Below are 19,400 nucleotides of genomic sequence, written 5' to 3'. Positions count from 1 at the left end.
TCTGGGTAGCACCACATGGCTGTGTGCTACGGGGCGGGGCGGGAAGTAATGCCATAGCCGAGGGCTCTTACTACAGATGCTCCCAGTCACAGACTTGACAAGGGGAGCAGCAAGACACCGCTTCAGGGTGTAGAGTAAAAGCACATTGGAGGAACCCTTTGCATTTCTGTCTACGGTGCACTGTTTGCAGAAATTTAGACTGTTCTGATAAATAAATAAATAAATAAATAAAAAGACAACAACAAAAACCCCAACAAAGGTATTCTTTGCATAACCCACACCTGCAGGTGACTTAGGGAGATAGGATCTTTTCAGCAGATCCCAGCACACTAGAGGAAAGACCATGGTTAAAAATAAAATGACAACAACATTTCTGTCCAGTTGTGCTCTGGCCTGGACTGCTTGGTGAGAAGGGCAGGCTGTGTCAGTCAGAAGGATCACACGCACCCCCACAGCAGAAACACACCCCACCCTTCTGAGGATTTGCTCCAGAAGTGGAAATCCGAAACCCAAATCATCCGCAGTAGTCCTCTGTAGGGCAGGCAGGAGGCACCTCAGCTCCTGGGTGTGAGGAGGGCTGGAATCTTCCTTCTCTCCCTCCCACACTCGAGCAGCCCTTGGTTAAGAGCTGGTACTCAGCCAGGCTTCTCTGTTATCAGCAGGGACATCTGTCTGAGAGGATGAAACAGGGGATTTCACATGCTGATTCACAGCAGCTTTGGTGGCACAGCATCCAAACAAGTAAAGAAACTAACACATGATTTACAGCTCTAAGCAAAAGAAAATAATTGGTCAAAAACTGAGGGAAGTTTTGCCTAATTTTGCCTTTGGTCAAAAAGACAGATACATACATGGCAGGACTCAGATTTTTTTTTTTTTTTTTTTTTTGACTAGCATATAGCCCATACATGACCCTCCACTTCCAAATGAGCCTTGTGGGAATAAAAAAAAGAAATAATTTCAAACCCATATTTGGAAACACTGGATCATCCAAAGATTCAGAGAGAAACAGTTCTAGAAGCTGCAGCCTGGTGTTTTATTCACCATCCCACCATCTAATGCTGCACCTGAGCCACTCTGTGATTTCTGTAAGCAGGGCAAGATGCTGCCCCCACTCACCAGAGCTCATTTCAACAGGCCAGGTGTCTGTGTGTGGGGTATCTCTGCCACCTCCTGCAAAGCAGAAATTATAAATCACACAGCAAAGTTAAAGAAACAAACAAAAAAATATCTCACAGCAATAATTTACCTAAATATTTAAAAGAAAATAATTTCAAAATATTAAAGGTAATTCTCATGGAGGCTGATGTAATAGTAAATTGAATAAATTAACATTTTCATTCCACTAAACAAAATGAACACAGAACCCCCACACATAAAACAAAACCACAGAGTTTGCATTGGAAAGACAGCTTAAAACTCCCAAGCTTTAACTCAAAACTTTTTTTTTTATTAAAGTATGAATGCATTTATGCTGGAGAATAGTTTACATACATTGTAAAGCAACAAGCATATTTTCAAGAGGTGTGGGCCCTCTTCAATATGTCTCCATGCTCAATTTACATGCTTTAACACTGGACTCACACATACACTCTCACATACAAACACATAGACCCACAAAACACAGACATAGAGCTATCCATTTCAATTAGCTTTCTTTTAAGGCTTCTGTAAGGTGCCCTAGTGCCCCTAACATTACCATAATTACGAACAAAATTGTGTAAAGGAGCAGCATTACTTGCAAACTATTGATCTGCTCTCAGCCTTAAAAAATATCAAGTGAAACAAGTTTTTCCTTTTATTTGAGTTTTATTAAACATCTGCATTTAAGAAAGGCATGACTCTGTATATCTGTGAACAAGGAAAGATACAGGAATTGTAACATGAGCTTCTCAACCAGAACAGATGTTCAAACCTGACTCCTAAGGGACCGTTTCCTTTGATCTTTACAGTAATGTAGCCCTGGCTGTGTGACGAGGCACTACCAGCTCCATCCCACCAGGGCCACTCGACCAGCAATGTGGAGACCGGTAACACGGAGTTGAGGCTACCATGCTCATCTCACTTCAGACCTGAGGTTGATGAGAAGTCACAGTTCAAACACTGACAGACTCAAGTGTCCCTCAACTCTTACTAGTGGGGCCCCCTCCTGCAGAGCACACCAGGGTTGGAAAATGCACAGATAGGGGTGCTGGCTCGCCGTACCCCTAGCCATCGCGGAGTATTTTTGCCCACCCCTTTTTGGTATCCTGCAGTATATAGTCTGAAACTGCAACTACTGGTGTTGGATGAAAAACATGGCAGCAGGTATATTAAGAAAATAGGTACGATGAATAAAATAAAGGATAGCATATGATATAATGTGTACATACAAGCATCTTCTTTCATTTTTTTATCTGTGAAATGTGAATTAACTGCAGAATGCCAGGCCATTAGTCTAAAAGGCTATGTATGGCTGTCAGCCTACACATGGTCAAAGGAATTTTGTGATGCATCATGGCGAAAGATTCTTCAGGAACCATTAGGGCTTTCCAAGTCTACTTGCTTTTGTGCATCAGCATCAGCCCCCAGCTAGAATGCCAGAGGAGCAACTAATAAAATTGCCTGACCAGTCTTATAAGGTATGCACCTGAACTAGAGAGACAAGAAAGGGACAGTGATGGGTGTGTGACAGAGATGAGGGAGGGAGCTTTTTTTTCTCACTTTTACAACAGCAGCAGATTTCAATGTAATGTAATTACTTTAATGATGCATATCTGTAGGTACTGAATTGCTCTTTTGATTTAAAAAGCTGGTCAGACAAGTGTTTGGCAGTCCTTTCATTCCCCAATTTCAATTGTTGCTTATTCATCTATCAGCTCTCATTCCCTAGGCCATTTCTGCCTTTGTTGAACCATGAATGAGTTCAGTCAGCCATCGTCAGATTCAAATTCATGAGAGACTTCCTCTGACGAGCTGTTCCTGTGGATCCGGCCATCGCTTTTCATGCTGTGAAAAGTCTTCTTAAAGGCCTCCATCATGGCATGGGCCAGCTTCTTGGCCTCCAGCTTGCTCTCACACTCTACAGCATGGCAGTCCATCTGGTAGGACAAGTCATCGTTGATCTCCCGATAGACCCAAGCAAAGATGTTTGGGCTGACGTTGTGGTCAGCAGTGCAGTAGGCTATACGTGCTACCTGAAAGGTATCCATGTGGACTGTCGCCTCACCTTTGAGGTCCAGATGATGCAGCCAGACTTGGAAAGGGCGAATTTCCAGAAGGGCGTTAGCTGGGTAAATATCCTCCCTGGCAAGCGTGTGCTTCTTCCATAATTCAATGACTGGTTTCTCTGTGCAGCCTGACAAAAACTGCATCCCTGTTGTGGAAACCTTACCCAAATATGTAACCTGCAAAGAAGAGCAAAGATAGGTGAAATACAGACAGCAGACTCTGGCATTGCTTTCTGCCATCCCAGGGAACTTTTCTTTATCTGGAAAATAAAAGCCCTTCGCCCCCCAGAAACTCCCCAATTTCCCATCATCTTCAGTAAAACAGTTTTCAGACTGCTTTCCAGATATTTGCTTTTTCAGGTGCTGACTTCACCATTCAAACCCAGATGTTAAAAATGTTCAGTCTCTGAGTTCCAAGGGATTTCACTCTCTTCAGGTCCCCTGGAAAGTCCAGCTTTAGAGCCCATGACTGTACCTCTAAGCTCATGTTAGCAAGTCTAAGTGCCAGTGGAGCAGGCCCCAGGTAGCTTTGATGCTAACCACTTTTTTTTTCTCTACTTTTTTCAGATTATTTATTTGTATCATATTTCAAACATTAATATTAGGGAGACTGAGACATTCTCAGTTTGATAATGAAAGGCTGCAGGGGGTCAGAAAAGCATGATCATGGCAGAGGACATTAAACTGTCTGAATGTTTTTTTCCAAAATGATCCTGGTTTTCTATCACTTCTGCTGTTTCTACTCAGGTATTAAGCCCAAGAATAGCTCAAAGCCGTTCAAAACTCTATCTTTGAGCAGGGCTGAGACATTTATTACATCAATTTAAGAAACTATGCTGTTAAAAGAATCTAGGAATAAATCTACCTTAGTTTAATCTCACATCACCTCTGTGCTTTTCTGTCTAGCTCTTTTGCATAAATACCATGCTATCCAATCTGCACAGGAAAGCCAAGGTGGTTTTAGTGCTCAAATTCACTGAGAGGTCCCTATCAAAATTCTGTAGTCAGCCTGTGCAGAAACATTCCCCTAAATCTGTGCAGCCCCTAAAGATGCTTTCTTCCACTTACAGCTGAATGGAAGATTATTTTATCTGGGAAAAGGGATTTTCTCTAGAAAAGACAGATCAACGCCACACAAGTACAATTATGCAGATTATTCTATTTATTGCTGTGGTCAGAACGGTGCATTTAAGAATAACTACATGAAAGCAAAATTGCTTCTAATTCGTCTCTTGCAGCAGTAACTGCTTGAGACAGAATCTTGTGCCTCTTGCTTGATGTCTTATAACCTTATGTGCATTTTACTCAAGGCGTTTGGAGGAAAAAAAGTAAATCACATGTACTTTCCAAACTAATTTCTTCAAAATTCTATATTAAACACATAGTATCAGCTATTTTTATTTTGTATATGCTTTAAGAAATGCAAAGAAAAAATATGGGATTTCCACATTTAAACACATTAAAAAAAAATCATACCCACAAGGAGTACAGGATTTGTATTCCATGCAAACAAAATCTTCCACAAGAAAAATATTGTGCTGCAAGCTTCATAGGTTTTGTTAAACTCACAGACCTAAATTAAGCCATAATTAAGGAAAAAAGCTTGCAAAACATTATTGGAAGTCTGTGTGACTTAATCATGCCTGCCAAAAAAGCAATTTCATAGCATTGCCATTTCAAAATGGGAAGTCTTATTCTTTGCCTATAAATATTCATGCTTTGCACTGGGAATATGTTAAATCTTATAAAGCTTTATATTTTTTGGAACAGTGGGAAACACAACAGCTAGAACAGTTAACAAGGCAAGACCTACCAGTGTTTTGCTTTATTTTATTTTATTAGTGATGAGAGTTGACTTCCCTAAAGCACTGTGGAATAACTTAAAAGAAAACCTCAGAGCTCATAGTGCCAACTAAACACATACAAACAGCATATACAAGACCAAAGAGGAATGTGTCTGCAACATACTGGGGGGTATTTCAACATATACCCGCAGTCATATTGCTTTGAAAAGACCAAGATCAGCGTGCAAATTTGCACATGCAATATATTCTCCAAAGGTTCGCTCAGCACCATTTCATATTCACAAGCCAGCTAACAAAAGACTAACACACACCGTAAATTAACTGAGCATTTGAGGTTAGATTCAAAGCCCACTGCAGTAACAGAAGTCCTTCACCAACCTCAAAGCGATTCGCACAAAGCCTTTAAACCCTGAGGAACAGAGAATTAGCCTCTTACTCATGCACTTTGTCACTGCCCAAATACAGTTTTGAATCCCTGGCCGCAGGAGAGATGCTGCAACCACTGCAACATTTTGTCCCCCCAGTTGCTGTTTGGAGGAGACCCGTATCACTTGGAGCACGCAGAAATAAGCGCCTCGGCGCACAACAGTAAATGCAGGGAATTGTTTCATCATGGGCTTGTCTGCAAGAGGAAGCTGTTGACAGCACGTGAGCTGCCCTGCTGCAACAGCATGAGGAATGGGAGAAGTGAGGAAAGCAAAGGCAGCTACATCCCTCTTCAGAAGTATTATTACGGGTCTTCCCAGGCAGTTAGCGCTGCTGAGCTCGGTGCTGTAAATTCGCCCCCAGCACACAGAGCATCAGCTTCTCAGCACAGACAATCAACTCCCAAGTGATGCTCGGGACACCTCCAGCAGCTGAGGAGCAAGACCGGAGCGGGCTGTCACACGGGAGTGTAAATTGCATTTAATGTTCTCTCTGTTCCTTCCCTGCTGCTAACTGCAACCGCCTGTTGGCCATCAATCCCTGTGTGGCCTGCCTAAGCGTGAAGTTACAAAAAAATAATGTATTTCCTTACAAACAAAGTATTTGTATTTTATGAAGAAAAGCAGTGAATTACTCTGAAAGCAGCCAAGGCAAAAGTAACTAATAAGAAGGATGGGATGATGGCTTTACCAAAATGGGATGTAATGGTCTGATTTACTGTCCCAGTTCTGTCACAGTACAACTGTGTAGCAAACCTTTGGAAAGTTGCTTCCTTTAACACCACTTTGCATCTCCATTATATAAATTTCATTTTCCTTTGAGGACACATTCATAAATATTTATAAGGTGCTTAGACATTACAACAAGGAGTTCACAGGAGAGAGAATAAACAAAACCTCTGGTTAGAGCCTCTCCTGTACTGTGTTTTACATAGAAACATCAACACCTACTAATGTTGTTATTTTTTGTTTCTTTTTAAACAAATGATCATTTTTTTCCTAGTGGAGATACAAGCATTTCACAAGAGTAGCATTACCGAAGCTTTTAGTGAAGACAGACGTCTAACATTTCATCACTTCATGTTCCCCTGCTAAATACAGAACAGGGATACAGGGGCTGGCAAGATACCTCAAATATTTGAAACAAAAAAGGCAGCATCCTGTTCAGAACAAAGTTTTCTTCATGATTAAGTATCATCTACATGTTATCCATTACATATTAATCCATCTGGAGCTGGCCAGTTTAGTAACTTAGACATTAACATTTGCATAATTGCAGGGACGGTAGCGGTATGAACTGAAACTGGCAAAAGATGGATTTATAGGGCACTTCTCCCGGAGCTCTCAGTTACGAGATTATTCCACAAGCAATGCTCCCTGCATTTCGGCTCCTACCTCATCACGTCTCACAGCACACCCACCTTTATTTAAATGCCCAGAAACCACTGACTACACGCATCATTAGAGTAAAGCTCTATTACAGTACAACCATCATCCTTTCCTTTCCGATTTCCAAGTTTGCCAACCAAAGATCAAAGAACAGATCATTCCTTCCATTATCAGATGGAGAAGAAAATTATTTTGAGGCAAAAATTCCCACTGGTGGTCTCTTCCATTAAAATCAATGGTGTCTCATCAGTGTCAAGCCAGCAGGAGGTATAAAAAAACCCCTTCCTCTTTAATACTTGTGAGAACCAGATGTGAAGGGCACAGAAAGACATCATCATCATCATTATTATTATTATTATGTGTGCACATGCGAACACACACTGAAGAAGTGCCTAAACAGAATCAACTGTATCACCTTACTACTAGAGAGTAATCATTGACAAAGACTGGCAATAGCCACAGCTCAGGCTGAAAGCTGCATCTGTGATAATACAGCTCTGACCACCCGTCAAAGTTCACCATGACTGAATAATGCTTTTCCTTCCTCCAAAACACTGGGCAGAGGTCATTTGGCAGCAAGCATCCATCCAGGAAGATGACTTATTTGTCATAGCATAGCATGTTAAGGCCAACAGCATCCTGGCTTGTATCAGGAATAGTGTGGCCAGCAGGAGCAGGGAGGTGATTGTCCCCCTGTACTCGGCGCTGGTGAGGCCGCACCTGGAATACTGTGTCCAGTTTTGGGCCCCTCACTACAAGAAAGACACTGAGCTGCTGGAGCGTGTCCGGAGAAGGGCAACAAAGCTGGTGAAGGGTTTGGAGCACAGGCCTTATGAGGAGCGGCTGAGGGAACTGGGGTTGTTTAGCCTGGAGAAGAGGAGGCTGAGGGGTGACCTTATCGCTCTCTGCAACTACCTGAAAGGAGGTTGTAGGGAGGTGGATGTTGGTCTCTTCTCCCAAGTAGTTAGCGATAGGACGAGAGGAAATGGGCTCAAGCTGCGCCAGGGGAGGTTTAGGTTGGAAATTAGGAAAAATTTCTTTACGGAAAGGGTGGTCAAGCATTGGAACAGGCTGCCCAGAGAGGTGGTGGAGTCCCCATCCCTGGAAGTGTTCAAAAAACGGGTAGATGTGGCACTTCGGGACATGGTTTAGTCTAGTCTACCTTTGATTGGCTTAGAGTAGACTTGGTAGTGTAGGTTAATGGTTGGACTGGATGATCTTAAAGCTCTTTTCCAACCTAAACGATTCTATGATTCTATTCTATGATTCTATGTCCTATAGTGAGTGTCATCCTATACACACTGAGGCCAGTAGTCGCGTTCCCTCCCCTCTAGCCTCAGTGCAAGGCAGGGTAGCCACAGGTTGGTTGTCATGTGTGAACTATGATCAAGCCTTTACTTGTTTTGGACACTGTATTTTAAATGAGAAAAGGAATGGAAAAGACAGCTCAATGCCACTGTGTTAACCTTATGCAATAAAGGCATTGCCTTTCATGTGATATCTTCTTCCAAGGGTAGGAATATATTTCTTTATGGCACTTTCAGTCCTTTGGTTTGTGTGTTCCATCTTTCCCGTGGATTTCTGGAAGATACAACTTGCAACAACTTCTTGTGCATGTTAAAAATTGTCCACATTCTTTCCAGCCTTTCTTATGGCAGAATGGCATTTTCCATCTGATCCTTCGCTCCCTGGCAAGCCACTGTCACCCAACATGACATAAAATACACTTGTGGTTTCAGCACTTCTGTGCTTGCAAACATTCAAACCTTTAGCAAAAGCCAAGATGCTCTGAAGAGCTCCTTATTTCACCCTAGAGACTTGCCAACACCAGTGTCAGTATCTGACAAAACTGTCCTCAACAGAAAAATGCTGTGCCTTTGCCCTTTTGTAACACAGCTACAGCCATCTGACATGTAGAGACGTCTCATGTCAAAGGCCATAAAAATTAATCAACATCATCTTTCATGCACTGCCCTGGACATGCAAAAATATCTGAGCATTTTTACATTGTTGTTTTCAACCCCTTCAGTCCTGTAACGTATAGTGAAAATATCTTTTAATAAGTAGGCTCAAGAGCTTACCAACTTTGAAAAGACCAATATACCAGCTGCCATAGACATTTTCGCTTTTAGCACAGCACGATTTGTCAGAAGTAATAAGGGGGTTTTACTTTCCATACTCAATTCTTTTCTTTATCATTGCCCTCACATTGTTTACTTGCAGCTCATAGGAGATAAAGAACAGCTTAGCTCCTGCATGTGTCAATCTGACTCCCCAATGGACCATACGTCCATACTGCTCCTAACTCACAAGCCTCAGTTGGGCGCATAAAGTTAGGCAGCCCAATTTATTCTTCTCCTTCTGTTACCTATCCCCAGTCCATAGACTATCATTGCTCCAAGAAAGCAGATCCAAGCTGTAAAGATTCATAATTACTATATTACACGAGGGCAGATGCTCTCTTGGCACAGGAGTCTGGCATGGGAACACGTATGCACACAGGACTCTGGGCTCTCTCACTATTCAAGATCATGATCAAAGGACCATACAGAAAATTAACTACTTAAGTTATTTCTTTAATATAAGTATTTCTTCCACACCAGATAATGAGGGTCTTTGTCAACAAAATTAATAAAGAAAATGGAAAAATTAAAAATGGAGCACTGAACTTGAGCCAGGAGGTATTTACTCTGCATATTTGCAGTCACCAGATGATGCCCTAGAGGATGTTGAATCTTATGCGAGTCTTAGCAATAGGTGACTGTCTGTTTTGTCGATTTGTGTTTTAAAATAAACACTCTTTTAGCCTCAAATCTAGCCTAGTTGCAACTGCTTATGTTTGATCCAAGACAGTAAGATATTCCTCACTTAAAGGTGAGGCAAGCAGAGGTAATGAGACATTTTCTTCCTGAAATCAGGAGAATTTCTCCTGTGGCAACTTCAGGGCATGCAGTAATGAAAAAATGATTGGAAGGGTCTGCGTCAGGATGCACAGCTATAGACCCTCCAGCCAACAAGTAAATCGTCAGCTTGCCCCAGCCAAGCAAGAACCACCAGCCTAAAGATCAGGTAAGCTTGCAAAAATATGTAAGAGGAATACAGAGGAGACTTGAAGAAAGGAGCAGCCAAAAGCAGGTTTGGGAGGATGCGTGCATATCTTGTTATGAATTGCTGCTGGAGCACAGATAAACACGCAGACGTTCTCTGGGTTAGCAATACAAAAGCACATGCAGGACGAGAAAGCCTAAGCTTCACCCAGCTCCCATGCTTGTATTGTTGAGGCCAGAACAAAGCACGCTTGATCTCCACATCACTACCAAGTCTGGAAAACCCTGCAAGAGGCTGCTACTCAGAAAACCTGCACTCGGTCCTCACTGCGCGCCAGCAGCCGGCCACACCACCAAGCACAGTGAAGTCCAAAGCTGTCTGGATACAGCCTCATATCCTCCAGTGCCTCCAAAAGGCATCAGAAGATTGCATTAGATATGGTGCTGGTGGATCCGAAACACCACCTTTTTTAGTTCAGAGCAAAAAATAAATAAAAATATACACATAAGAAAAAAATAAGATTAAAAGGGTATGTTTCCCCATGGCCACTGCCACCTCAAATACCTCCCCTTTGCACAGCATGTTACCCTCCTGTCCCTGGTCACAAAGCTTTGGAGAGACTCTCCGAGGAGCCCTGGGCAGCCTGGCAGGACCCACCAGGACATCTGCTGGTCACTTGGGGCTGGGGGACACAGTGCAGTGTTTGGAAAGCCAGCCAGTTGACGAGGTGGCTGGCGCGGAGCTCCATTGCAACGGCAGAGCGCACAAAGCCCCCAGTGCCTCCCACGCTGGTTGCCCCAGGAGAGTCGGGGCTCACCGGAGGGCTGCACAGCTTTGAGCGCTGAAACTGGATTTTTTTTTATCCACAGCAGAACTGGGATACGAGCAGGACAGGCCTGCAGCGGGCTGCCCGGCAGCTCTGTCAGTCATGGCACATCTTTCATTTCAGTAAAAGCAAATCTAGCTGTAGAGTCATTTGCAGCATCTTTAATGAACACACCCAGCTCCTGGCGCAGAGGGAGCGCTCGGTGCCAGCCAGAGTGCCTGTCTCACCGCACCGGCGCAGCAGCTCCGCTCTCCTCGCCCTCAGGCACAGCGACTCTGCCTCAGGCTGGCGGCTTTGGGATTTAGAGCCAAAAACTGCTTTTTGGCTCTGGAGAAAAAACAAAAATATCCCAGACATTCCATTGGATCACTGAGCAAATACCATGAACTGCTTTCAAGCAACGTTTGCTTAAGTGAGACCCAACAAACTAACTCACAGTTAAGGAAAAAGGCTGCACAGTTTCCCTCTGCCTGTCACTGCTTCCTCACCCACGCTGCCCACCGTCCAGCCAAAGCCTTCACAGCACAAACACAAGGGTCTGGGGGCACCGCAGGGCTCCCCAGCACACAGAAATATTCAGTAAATGCAGTAACATGGCTTACAGAAATATGTGAAGAACTTTTATTTTGGAGATGAAATTCAGAGGGAGAACAGACCGAGCTGGGCAATTTAATGGAAAATAACCATCGACTCTGACAGCTGCCCTCCAGTTTGGGAAGGAGGGGAAAAAAAGATCAGTAGTTAATGTCTGATTTATTCTGAGGAATCAAAGAGTAGGTCCAGAAAAAGCTGGAAGTGTCAGCATCTCTTCAGCAGTTCAGTCAACAGCCAGCATCTGACTCCTTTAGTGGGAACAAAGCTGAATCTAAGTCTTAAAACAATGCTAAAATTCCCCCCTCGAAAACAAAAATAATAAACAAGCCCAGCAAGAAATGCATTCAACTCTTTACATCTTCAGAACTCCTTTGGGAAAACAACCGCTGGGCAGCAGCTGCTCCCTCCCTCCCTCCCTCCCTCTGTCCGTCCATCTGTTCCCAGCCACGCTCGCAGCAGCCCTTCACAGGTGCCTTTATTTTCCCATGTGTTTCTCAGCTGTGACCGTGCAGCAGATCCTGCCTTAGCTCAGTCGCAGGAAGGGTTCACCACACAAGTAAGGTGTAAAGTGATAGCATGGGGCAGTCACTTCGGACATAACTCAATCCTCCAACTAAATCCTTTTAAAGGACACAAGAGCTCTGGTTATTTTTAACCCATCATGATTTTTCCAGGTTTTACAGCCTCCATGCTTCCAGGTAGCTGTAGCAGGTGAAGGAGAAGGAAGAGATGGGGCCCTGTGAAAATGCCTTTTCTTGAAAAATGTTCATCCCCAGTAGAAAGAAAAACATTACGAATTTCACTGCTGCTTCTGAGCTAGCCTAGGAAAGCCCTTTAACACGGCAGCAGGCAGAGCTGATGAGTTACCGTGGTTCAGGGTGGGTGTCCCAACGTCCAGTCCCACATCTGCCAGGGCAGCATCTCGGGCATGGGGCTTTTCTGACAGAGGGCAGAGCTCCCCCCCAAAGGATTTCTCAGTCCTCAGACACCGAGCAGGACAAGCACTCCAGGAACTGTGGATGACAGGCGTCAAGCGCAGGGCACGCCCGTGAGATCCTGTCCCAGCTCTGAGTGAGACACCCAAGAGCACACAGACATCCCAGAGCCCCTCTTCCCAGCCAAATAAAATCCCAGTCCTCCCAGAGCAGAGCTCTGCCAGGCCTCCTGCTGACGGCGCTTGGGGAGGGCAGCAGAAGACAAAAAACCTCTGCAGAGTGCCCACAGGAGCGGAACCCTCCTTACCCCATGTGACCAGCCCCATCACCGACACCAACCCACACTGCCTGGGGATAAGGGGGGGGAAAAAACATTGACATTTGGCAAGTTTAAGATTTAGTAAATAAATGTACTGGAAGAGAAAAAATTACCCTTGACAGCTTAAATTGTAAGCTCTGAGAGAAACAAAAGCAAACAAGAAAAAGTCCACTGGCTCCACTGGCTAAATAGCCAGTGCAGGATAAACAAGGCAGCAAGCAGAGGTCTCCTTTGGAAACACAACCCTGAGAAACGCAACGAGCTTTTCACCTTTCATTACATCAGGCTGCTGCTCAACAAGCCTCTTTATAAACTACCCTGGGTATTAAACTACTGTCCTCAGTCAGACCTAAAAGCATCTAACTTATATCCAGCGACCAGAAGTCTCTGCCTAATTGGCAAAATGGTTAACCAAGCCTAAACACAACTTCAGCAAGAGCCAGCTCTGCTCCCTGCAGCCTCCCGTTAGCAAAAAAAGTATCACCTCTTGCATTTAATTTTCCAGTGGACAGGAAGCTCTTTTTGTGGTTTGGCTTGCGGGGATGCGTCTGAAATTAAATCAAGTGGAACTGGCAAACTGCAGCTAGCTTGCAGTCAGAGACACTTGCGTCCTGGTGTGAGTGGAAGATTTACGCTGCACTATTTAAAACTCAAGAAATCAATTTAATTCTAGCAGCGATTTAAAAATGTTGTAGTGCAAGACATAACTGAATGAACAAATACATCGATATACACAACCTCAGCAGGGCTGCTGGACACCCTACTGTACAAGTTGATTACTTTTATTCCCAAATATTTTCTTTGTGTTGCTATTTAGATCACTTTCCTCCTTTGTCTGCTTTCATTGCCTCACGTAACTTCTTTTCTCTGAGTCCAGTTACCACTGGGTTGAAATTAATTCTTGGATAAGCCCGTTCGTTTCCCTTTGTCCTTCAGGAGTCTTCCCAGGGTGAGAAGAGATGTGCAACCCACACTGCAGTCACTAGTTGCAATTACTTGGACTTTCCTTCACACAAAGTCCTTCCAAGCCTCTCCTCTGCCACCTCAAAACCTTCACTGTGAGAATGTCCCTTTTGCCAGGAGAAAGTGGCATAAGTTTGTATGATCATGGTCTCCCCCAAAACAGACATCTACCTTCATGTTTATATTCAAATTACACACGAGCTTTTTTCCCTACACATTCTTTATTTACATGAAGTTGAAACAGAGCATGGAAATCTGATTAAGCAACTCATCAAGTTTCAGAAGGCTTTTCAGTGCTGGGCTCCTCACAGCTGTTGTCCTGTAGCAGAGCGAAGGAGCCCACAGGCGGAGGGGGGGAGCAGGCCATTTGCTTTTACTTTGATCCCCTTCCTTTCCAACCCACAGAAAGCTCACTTTGGCACCGGTCCTACAACAACTTCTCCAATCTTACTCAATGGAGCATGCAAAGAGCGAGTATGGGAATGGCTATGTAACTGAGGCCACCGTTTCCACTGAGGCATGTGCATTTTACATACTCTCCAAGACTTTGGACATTGAAGTAGTCCCAGAAAGCCATGCAGAGCGCATGTTTTTCAGGATCTTTTACCACTAAGAGATCTGTCCTCAAGGTTCCCTTCTTTGAGCAGTCCCCACAAGATCCTTGTATTTCCCCTTTAGGTCTTCCTTTTAAAAGAAGATGCCAAGTAATAAAACTGAACAAAGCCCGAGTTACTAAGACATTCAGTTCCGGAGGAGACCAAACATCTCAGCTGCATTTGCTTCCTGGCACAACCTGACAACACCTGAAATTAAGAGCAAAAGGAAAGGGAGGCAGCTTCAGGGACCGCTGAAGATGACTACAAATTGGGTTTGTATTTCAAGAGAAGTGTCAGGCCTACATCGCAGGAAGAACAGAAGAAAAAATAACGACAACTAAACCATTTCAGTTATTCCTCCTCCTGAGTGCCGTAAGACCAGTAATATTGAAAAAAGAAAAAAATTACGAAACAAACCACAGACACGAGAGACTCCCAGAAATGGCAGCACTTACTCCTTCCGCTATCCTCCACACACTGCACATGAAACACGTTCCCTGAAGATAATGGGGATACACAGAAGTATCACCACCCATATAAATGTAACTATACCTGTATCTGTAAAGTCTCCTATTAAGGTACTAGGTCATTAGTTTTACATCTCCTTCATGCATCACTATGTGAAACGAGTTCCATGACATAGCAAAACCCTTAGAGATTTTTCCAGCTCTCACAAGTTTTAGCGTCTCCAGGAAAAATCTTATTCTACACTGGGATGGAGCTCTTAACACTGCAGCAATGAAAAACAGACCTTGCATATTTCAACTTAATAAAAAGCACTAAACACATTATTCAAAAAAATATAGTTAAACAACTCTTTTTATTGCTAAATGAGCCCTTAGATAAATATGTTTGATTTATCATTTATGTTTGTATGTGTTACCAAATTCTGGACCAGGGCCATAGCAACACAGGCTGCACAGACAGAATGAATACAATGTCACTGCCTCTAAGGTTTATGACACTATAATACAACTTAACCAGAAATTTCCCACTCGACAATGCAACAGTATGTTAGCAGACTAAACAAAAGATTTTTTTAAAAGAACAAATATGTCCCATAGAATATAATGATGGAAGACAATGGTGCCATACAGTTTTAATAACTTTCCAAAGCCATCGTTCACAGTGCCTCCAAGGTCCTGTTTTTGTAATGGATTTAGTGCTTCAATACAGTCACTTTCCATTTGGATAATGTCTTTCCAACCAGTACAGAAAGATCTGAAAGCGATCCTTAGCCCCCATGAGCATACAGTGAATTGGGTATTCATGCAGGCTAGCTGGGCTCCAGAGAGGTTAATCTCCTGGGAATTTCTCCAGGCAGCAAAAGGTCTTTTACAGTGACACAGAGGGAGCCTCCCTCCTTCTCTGGCTAATTTAATCACAGCATCACCTGTGCACCTCTCCAAAAAAAAGCTACATTGCCTCCAACCCATTCTCTTGGCATATATTTCAGCTTTAAGGCAATGAACGTACAGAGCAGCCAGAAAGCACAGTCCTTAACCACCTGGAGCAAAAACTGAGATGCAGAGGCTTCTATGGTGCTAATTTCAGCCAAGATGAAAAGAAAGACCCCAGCTTTGGTTTGGAGAGCATGGAAGGCAGCACTCCAAAGTGAAGGACTCTGGAGGAAAGAAGGGGACAGGGGCAAAGGTCCTCTTCTCTGGGGACAGCTCTAATTATCACTGCTGCAATTTAGATCATCTATTACAGCAGCTTGCCCCCAGTACAATTCAGATGGCTGCAGGTCAGACCCAATCTGACCCAAACTATTCACACCAGTTGTACAGCAAACTCCTAGGAGCTCCCTTCATATCTACAGTTCATCTCTCTGGTATTACAGAGGTCATGGCTTTTACAAAGGGCAGAAAATGCATTTTCATAGTTCCCACTGGCCCTGATGTTGACTTTGCAAAGACAAAATCCACAGTGAATAGCCCTGCTGTTGATCTGTTTGACAAAGAACAAACCGGTGCAAATTTTAGGGATCAAAGGAAAAAAAAGAAACTACTTATGATGGAAATAAATAAACCCTTCACTGTTTTTCGTGACACTTACTGTCTTCGTGCAACAATAAATACCTGCAGTTAAAAATATAATAATCAATAACATTATAAAAAGGCCCCAGTCTTGCAGTTCTCGGCCAACCAAAACTGCCATTGGGATTTAAAAAATTGCTCCAATTTATATTTGCTGAGGATTTCTGTATTTGTATGAATAGTAAGAAAGAAAGGATATCAAGATACAGTAGCAAAACACAATGGTGGGATCAATACTGAGTCAGAGCAACTGCTGAACCTGCAGAGCATCACATTCATCTACTCTCCGTAGCCTGTGTTGCTTTAGGAGAAGTTAGGGTAAAAGAAATACAACAGTAGCTCCACTCATTCCTATTTTCTGTCTTCCTCTTCGCAGTCTGGCAGTCACTGGGACTACATGGCCAAGCCGTAGGGAGCAGAGAGCCTACCGGGTGCTTTGCTGCTGAAGCTCAGACGCGTTTACTCCAGTTGCTGCTTGGCCTACCTGGGGACGGAGGGTCAGTTCTGGATAAAGCAACACTAACTCTCTGAAAGGGCTCTTTAGCATGACAACAGAATACAGCTTCCTAAAGCAAAGAACGTTACAGGCTGCCTATGACATTGTCTCTAAGCAAAACACATCCATCCTATGAAGCACAGGCCATTCTGCAACATAAGCTCAATGAGGTCTCACCACCCAAAAGTTAACACATTGCTCACTATGACTGCAATATTTATCTGGTAAAAATTTCAGACGTCTGATGATTGTTTTCTATATAAACAATTACTCGAACATTTTCCACTAACAAAGTGTTTCACAGCTCTGTAACAAGTAAATACTTAGTCTTAGCCATTTATCGTCATCCTACACTTATGATTTTCCATGTAGTTATTAAAATTATTTAATAGAATAAGCAGATCTTTTTAAGAGCTTAATAGTTCCTGATCATATCAAACTAAGAGTCCAACCAGTGCATAATACTTTCTCCAGCACTTTCCAGTATCAGACAGAAAGGGAAGAATAAAGAAGCAGGGTCCAAACTGACAAAGCAATGGCCAAGTCTGGAATGAACTGCCCACAGGGGAAGGTTTCTCTTCCCCATACAGCAGGAACCAAATATTTCCAGGCATTTCAAGAAAGCCCATGGGTATAGACTGCTCTCTCCCTTTGCTTTGAGATATTGACAAAGAGATTTTCAAAAGAGCACAGACAGCAACACGTGTTGAGCATTTTAAGAAAAGCTAACCACTCTTTCAGTATCGAGAAATACAGACATAAATTTGGCAAGAGAGACTGGTGTGTGCATTAACAAATGAAGAATTATTTGTCTTTTAAAATTCTGTAGCTTTCCCCATCTCCAGCTCCTGTTCCTAGGGAGCCTGATACAATGCTGGTATGAGACCAGTTGTACTTCCACTCACAGGATTAGGGCCCTTGCTAAGTCTCTCCTAACAGTCTGGTTTCCTACCAAAGCTTTTATTACTGTTATTATTTTGGTTAAATACTTTTAAATAGAAAATAACATATATTTTAGGTTTAATTTTGCATGAGCTTAAATATGCCATCACAATAAAGAGAAAACAGCATTTTGGGTAACACAGAATTTACTTGAGATTTACTTCATGCTAAAGATTTAGGCATTTACAGCAAAAGCACACACTATATTATTTGTCCCCTATCATCTGTCGCTAGCCTTCCACTCTTTTCCTCTGCTGCCTCCTCATCAAAACAAGTTGGTATCTCTTGGGCCAAAACCAAGTAGAAGATTCTTTAATTACAGTGCAAACCCACAAACAGCATTGAAGTTCAAGTCAAGTATGCAAAAATCAAATCTGAACAGGCCAACCTAGCTATTCCTGTGAAGGAATCTTATTTACAAGAAAACATCCTGCTTCTACAAGAAAGTCACCAACACCCCATCCCACCCAAAAAACCCACCCAACAAAACGCTCCCCCCCCCCCAGTGTTTCTTACTCCAGGCAAGGTCAGCCAGCACATGCTGTTTCTTTGGAGGATCTTGTTTATCTCTTCTTTCCCAAGGAGAAAAAGCTGAAATAGAGGTTAGTCCCCACCTGAAAAACCAAGTACTATGACAGACAATATAGTTGGTCTTCATGTTTTGTCATTAGCAAAGTAAGATTTTTATTTTCATTAGAAAAATGTAGATACAAACCAACTGCATCTCTCTTCTCACAAAAGCACCAAAGCGAGATTATAAAAATCTCCACATTTAAAATGGCCACAGCAAGAACAAGGCAGTCCCTCCCATGGCAGCAAGATCACACAATATGCACTAGTGAACTGGAGCACAGCCCTTCTGGGGATGAACTCACTAACACCCAGAAATGGCATTAATGCATCATGTTGTAATGCCTGTCACAGCCTTAGGTTCCTAAGATCCCAAATTGTTCTCAGCAGTGCACAGACAGCTTCCTATCTGCATGCATAAAGTGACACTATGCTATTCTAACAGAATATGATATACATATATATGTACTACAAAATAATTCCATTGAATTATTTATAACACCTTTCTTCTCAAAGAAGCATTTAGCAAGCTGTATCATTAAAACAAAAACCACAGCTGCCTACACGTCCCTGTATACTCCAAATCCAGAGTTTAGAAGAGGAGGTGATGAATAGTACTACCAAGGGCAACTGCAAGGGCAATTCATGAGGGAGCAGTGTAACGGAAATTGGGCTCTAGCAGCTACGCTCAGAGTGCTACCCTTGCAAAAAGGGACACAGCTTTCCAATGACTGCAAGCACTCGGGACACTGCCTCATTCACAGCACAGTGTCATTAGGAGAGGTGTCTCCCAACAGCATGGCGGAGCACTGCCTTTACACCACCACATCTGCTACACTCCCACTCACTTTGTAGAGCAGGTCCTGGCTACATAAACACCCAAGTATCAGCAAATACAAAGGAGAGGTATTCATGAAGCAAGGTAACTTCACTACTTTCTTGCATCAGCCTTCTTTCCTGCCTGCCATTTGCTCTACTTCCTTCCTTCCCTCCCAGGAAAATGCAATCCCAGCAATGGACAAGTGCCCCATCAGCATTGCCTGCACCGGCCGGGCAATGGAAATAGGTGTGAGCTGCATCTGCTCGGGACAGAGCCCAGACAGAGTGTGGAAGCTACGAAAACCACAGCAAGTGGGACCTTTATATAGGGAAGACTGGAAATGTGTGGAACATGGAAAGAGCCATGACATGACCCCATGGAAGCTCTTGCTGGATCTGCAGCTGTTGGTGGATTGCAAACTAGA

The 19,400-nt window shown here is 43.3% G+C and overlaps 1 protein-coding gene across 1 annotated transcript in view; it reads right to left on the bottom strand.

The window, feature by feature from the left end:
• Positions 1-2,909: 2,909 nt before the first annotated feature.
• PID1 (phosphotyrosine interaction domain containing 1) overlaps positions 2,910-19,400 on the bottom strand; it is a 55,560-nt gene continuing 39,069 nt past the window's right edge. Inside the window, exon 2 of the mRNA XM_075716943.1 lies at positions 2,910-3,386. Coding sequence (XP_075573058.1) covers positions 2,910-3,386 — 477 coding nt within the window. The remainder of the gene's footprint in view (positions 3,387-19,400) is intronic.

Source organism: Pelecanus crispus, chromosome 9, assembly GCF_030463565.1.
Source record: "Pelecanus crispus isolate bPelCri1 chromosome 9, bPelCri1.pri, whole genome shotgun sequence".
In the NCBI taxonomy this organism is placed as follows: Eukaryota; Metazoa; Chordata; class Aves; order Pelecaniformes; family Pelecanidae; genus Pelecanus; species Pelecanus crispus.
Note: the sequence above shows the minus strand (reverse complement) of the source record. Positions and strands in the feature narration are given on the sequence as shown.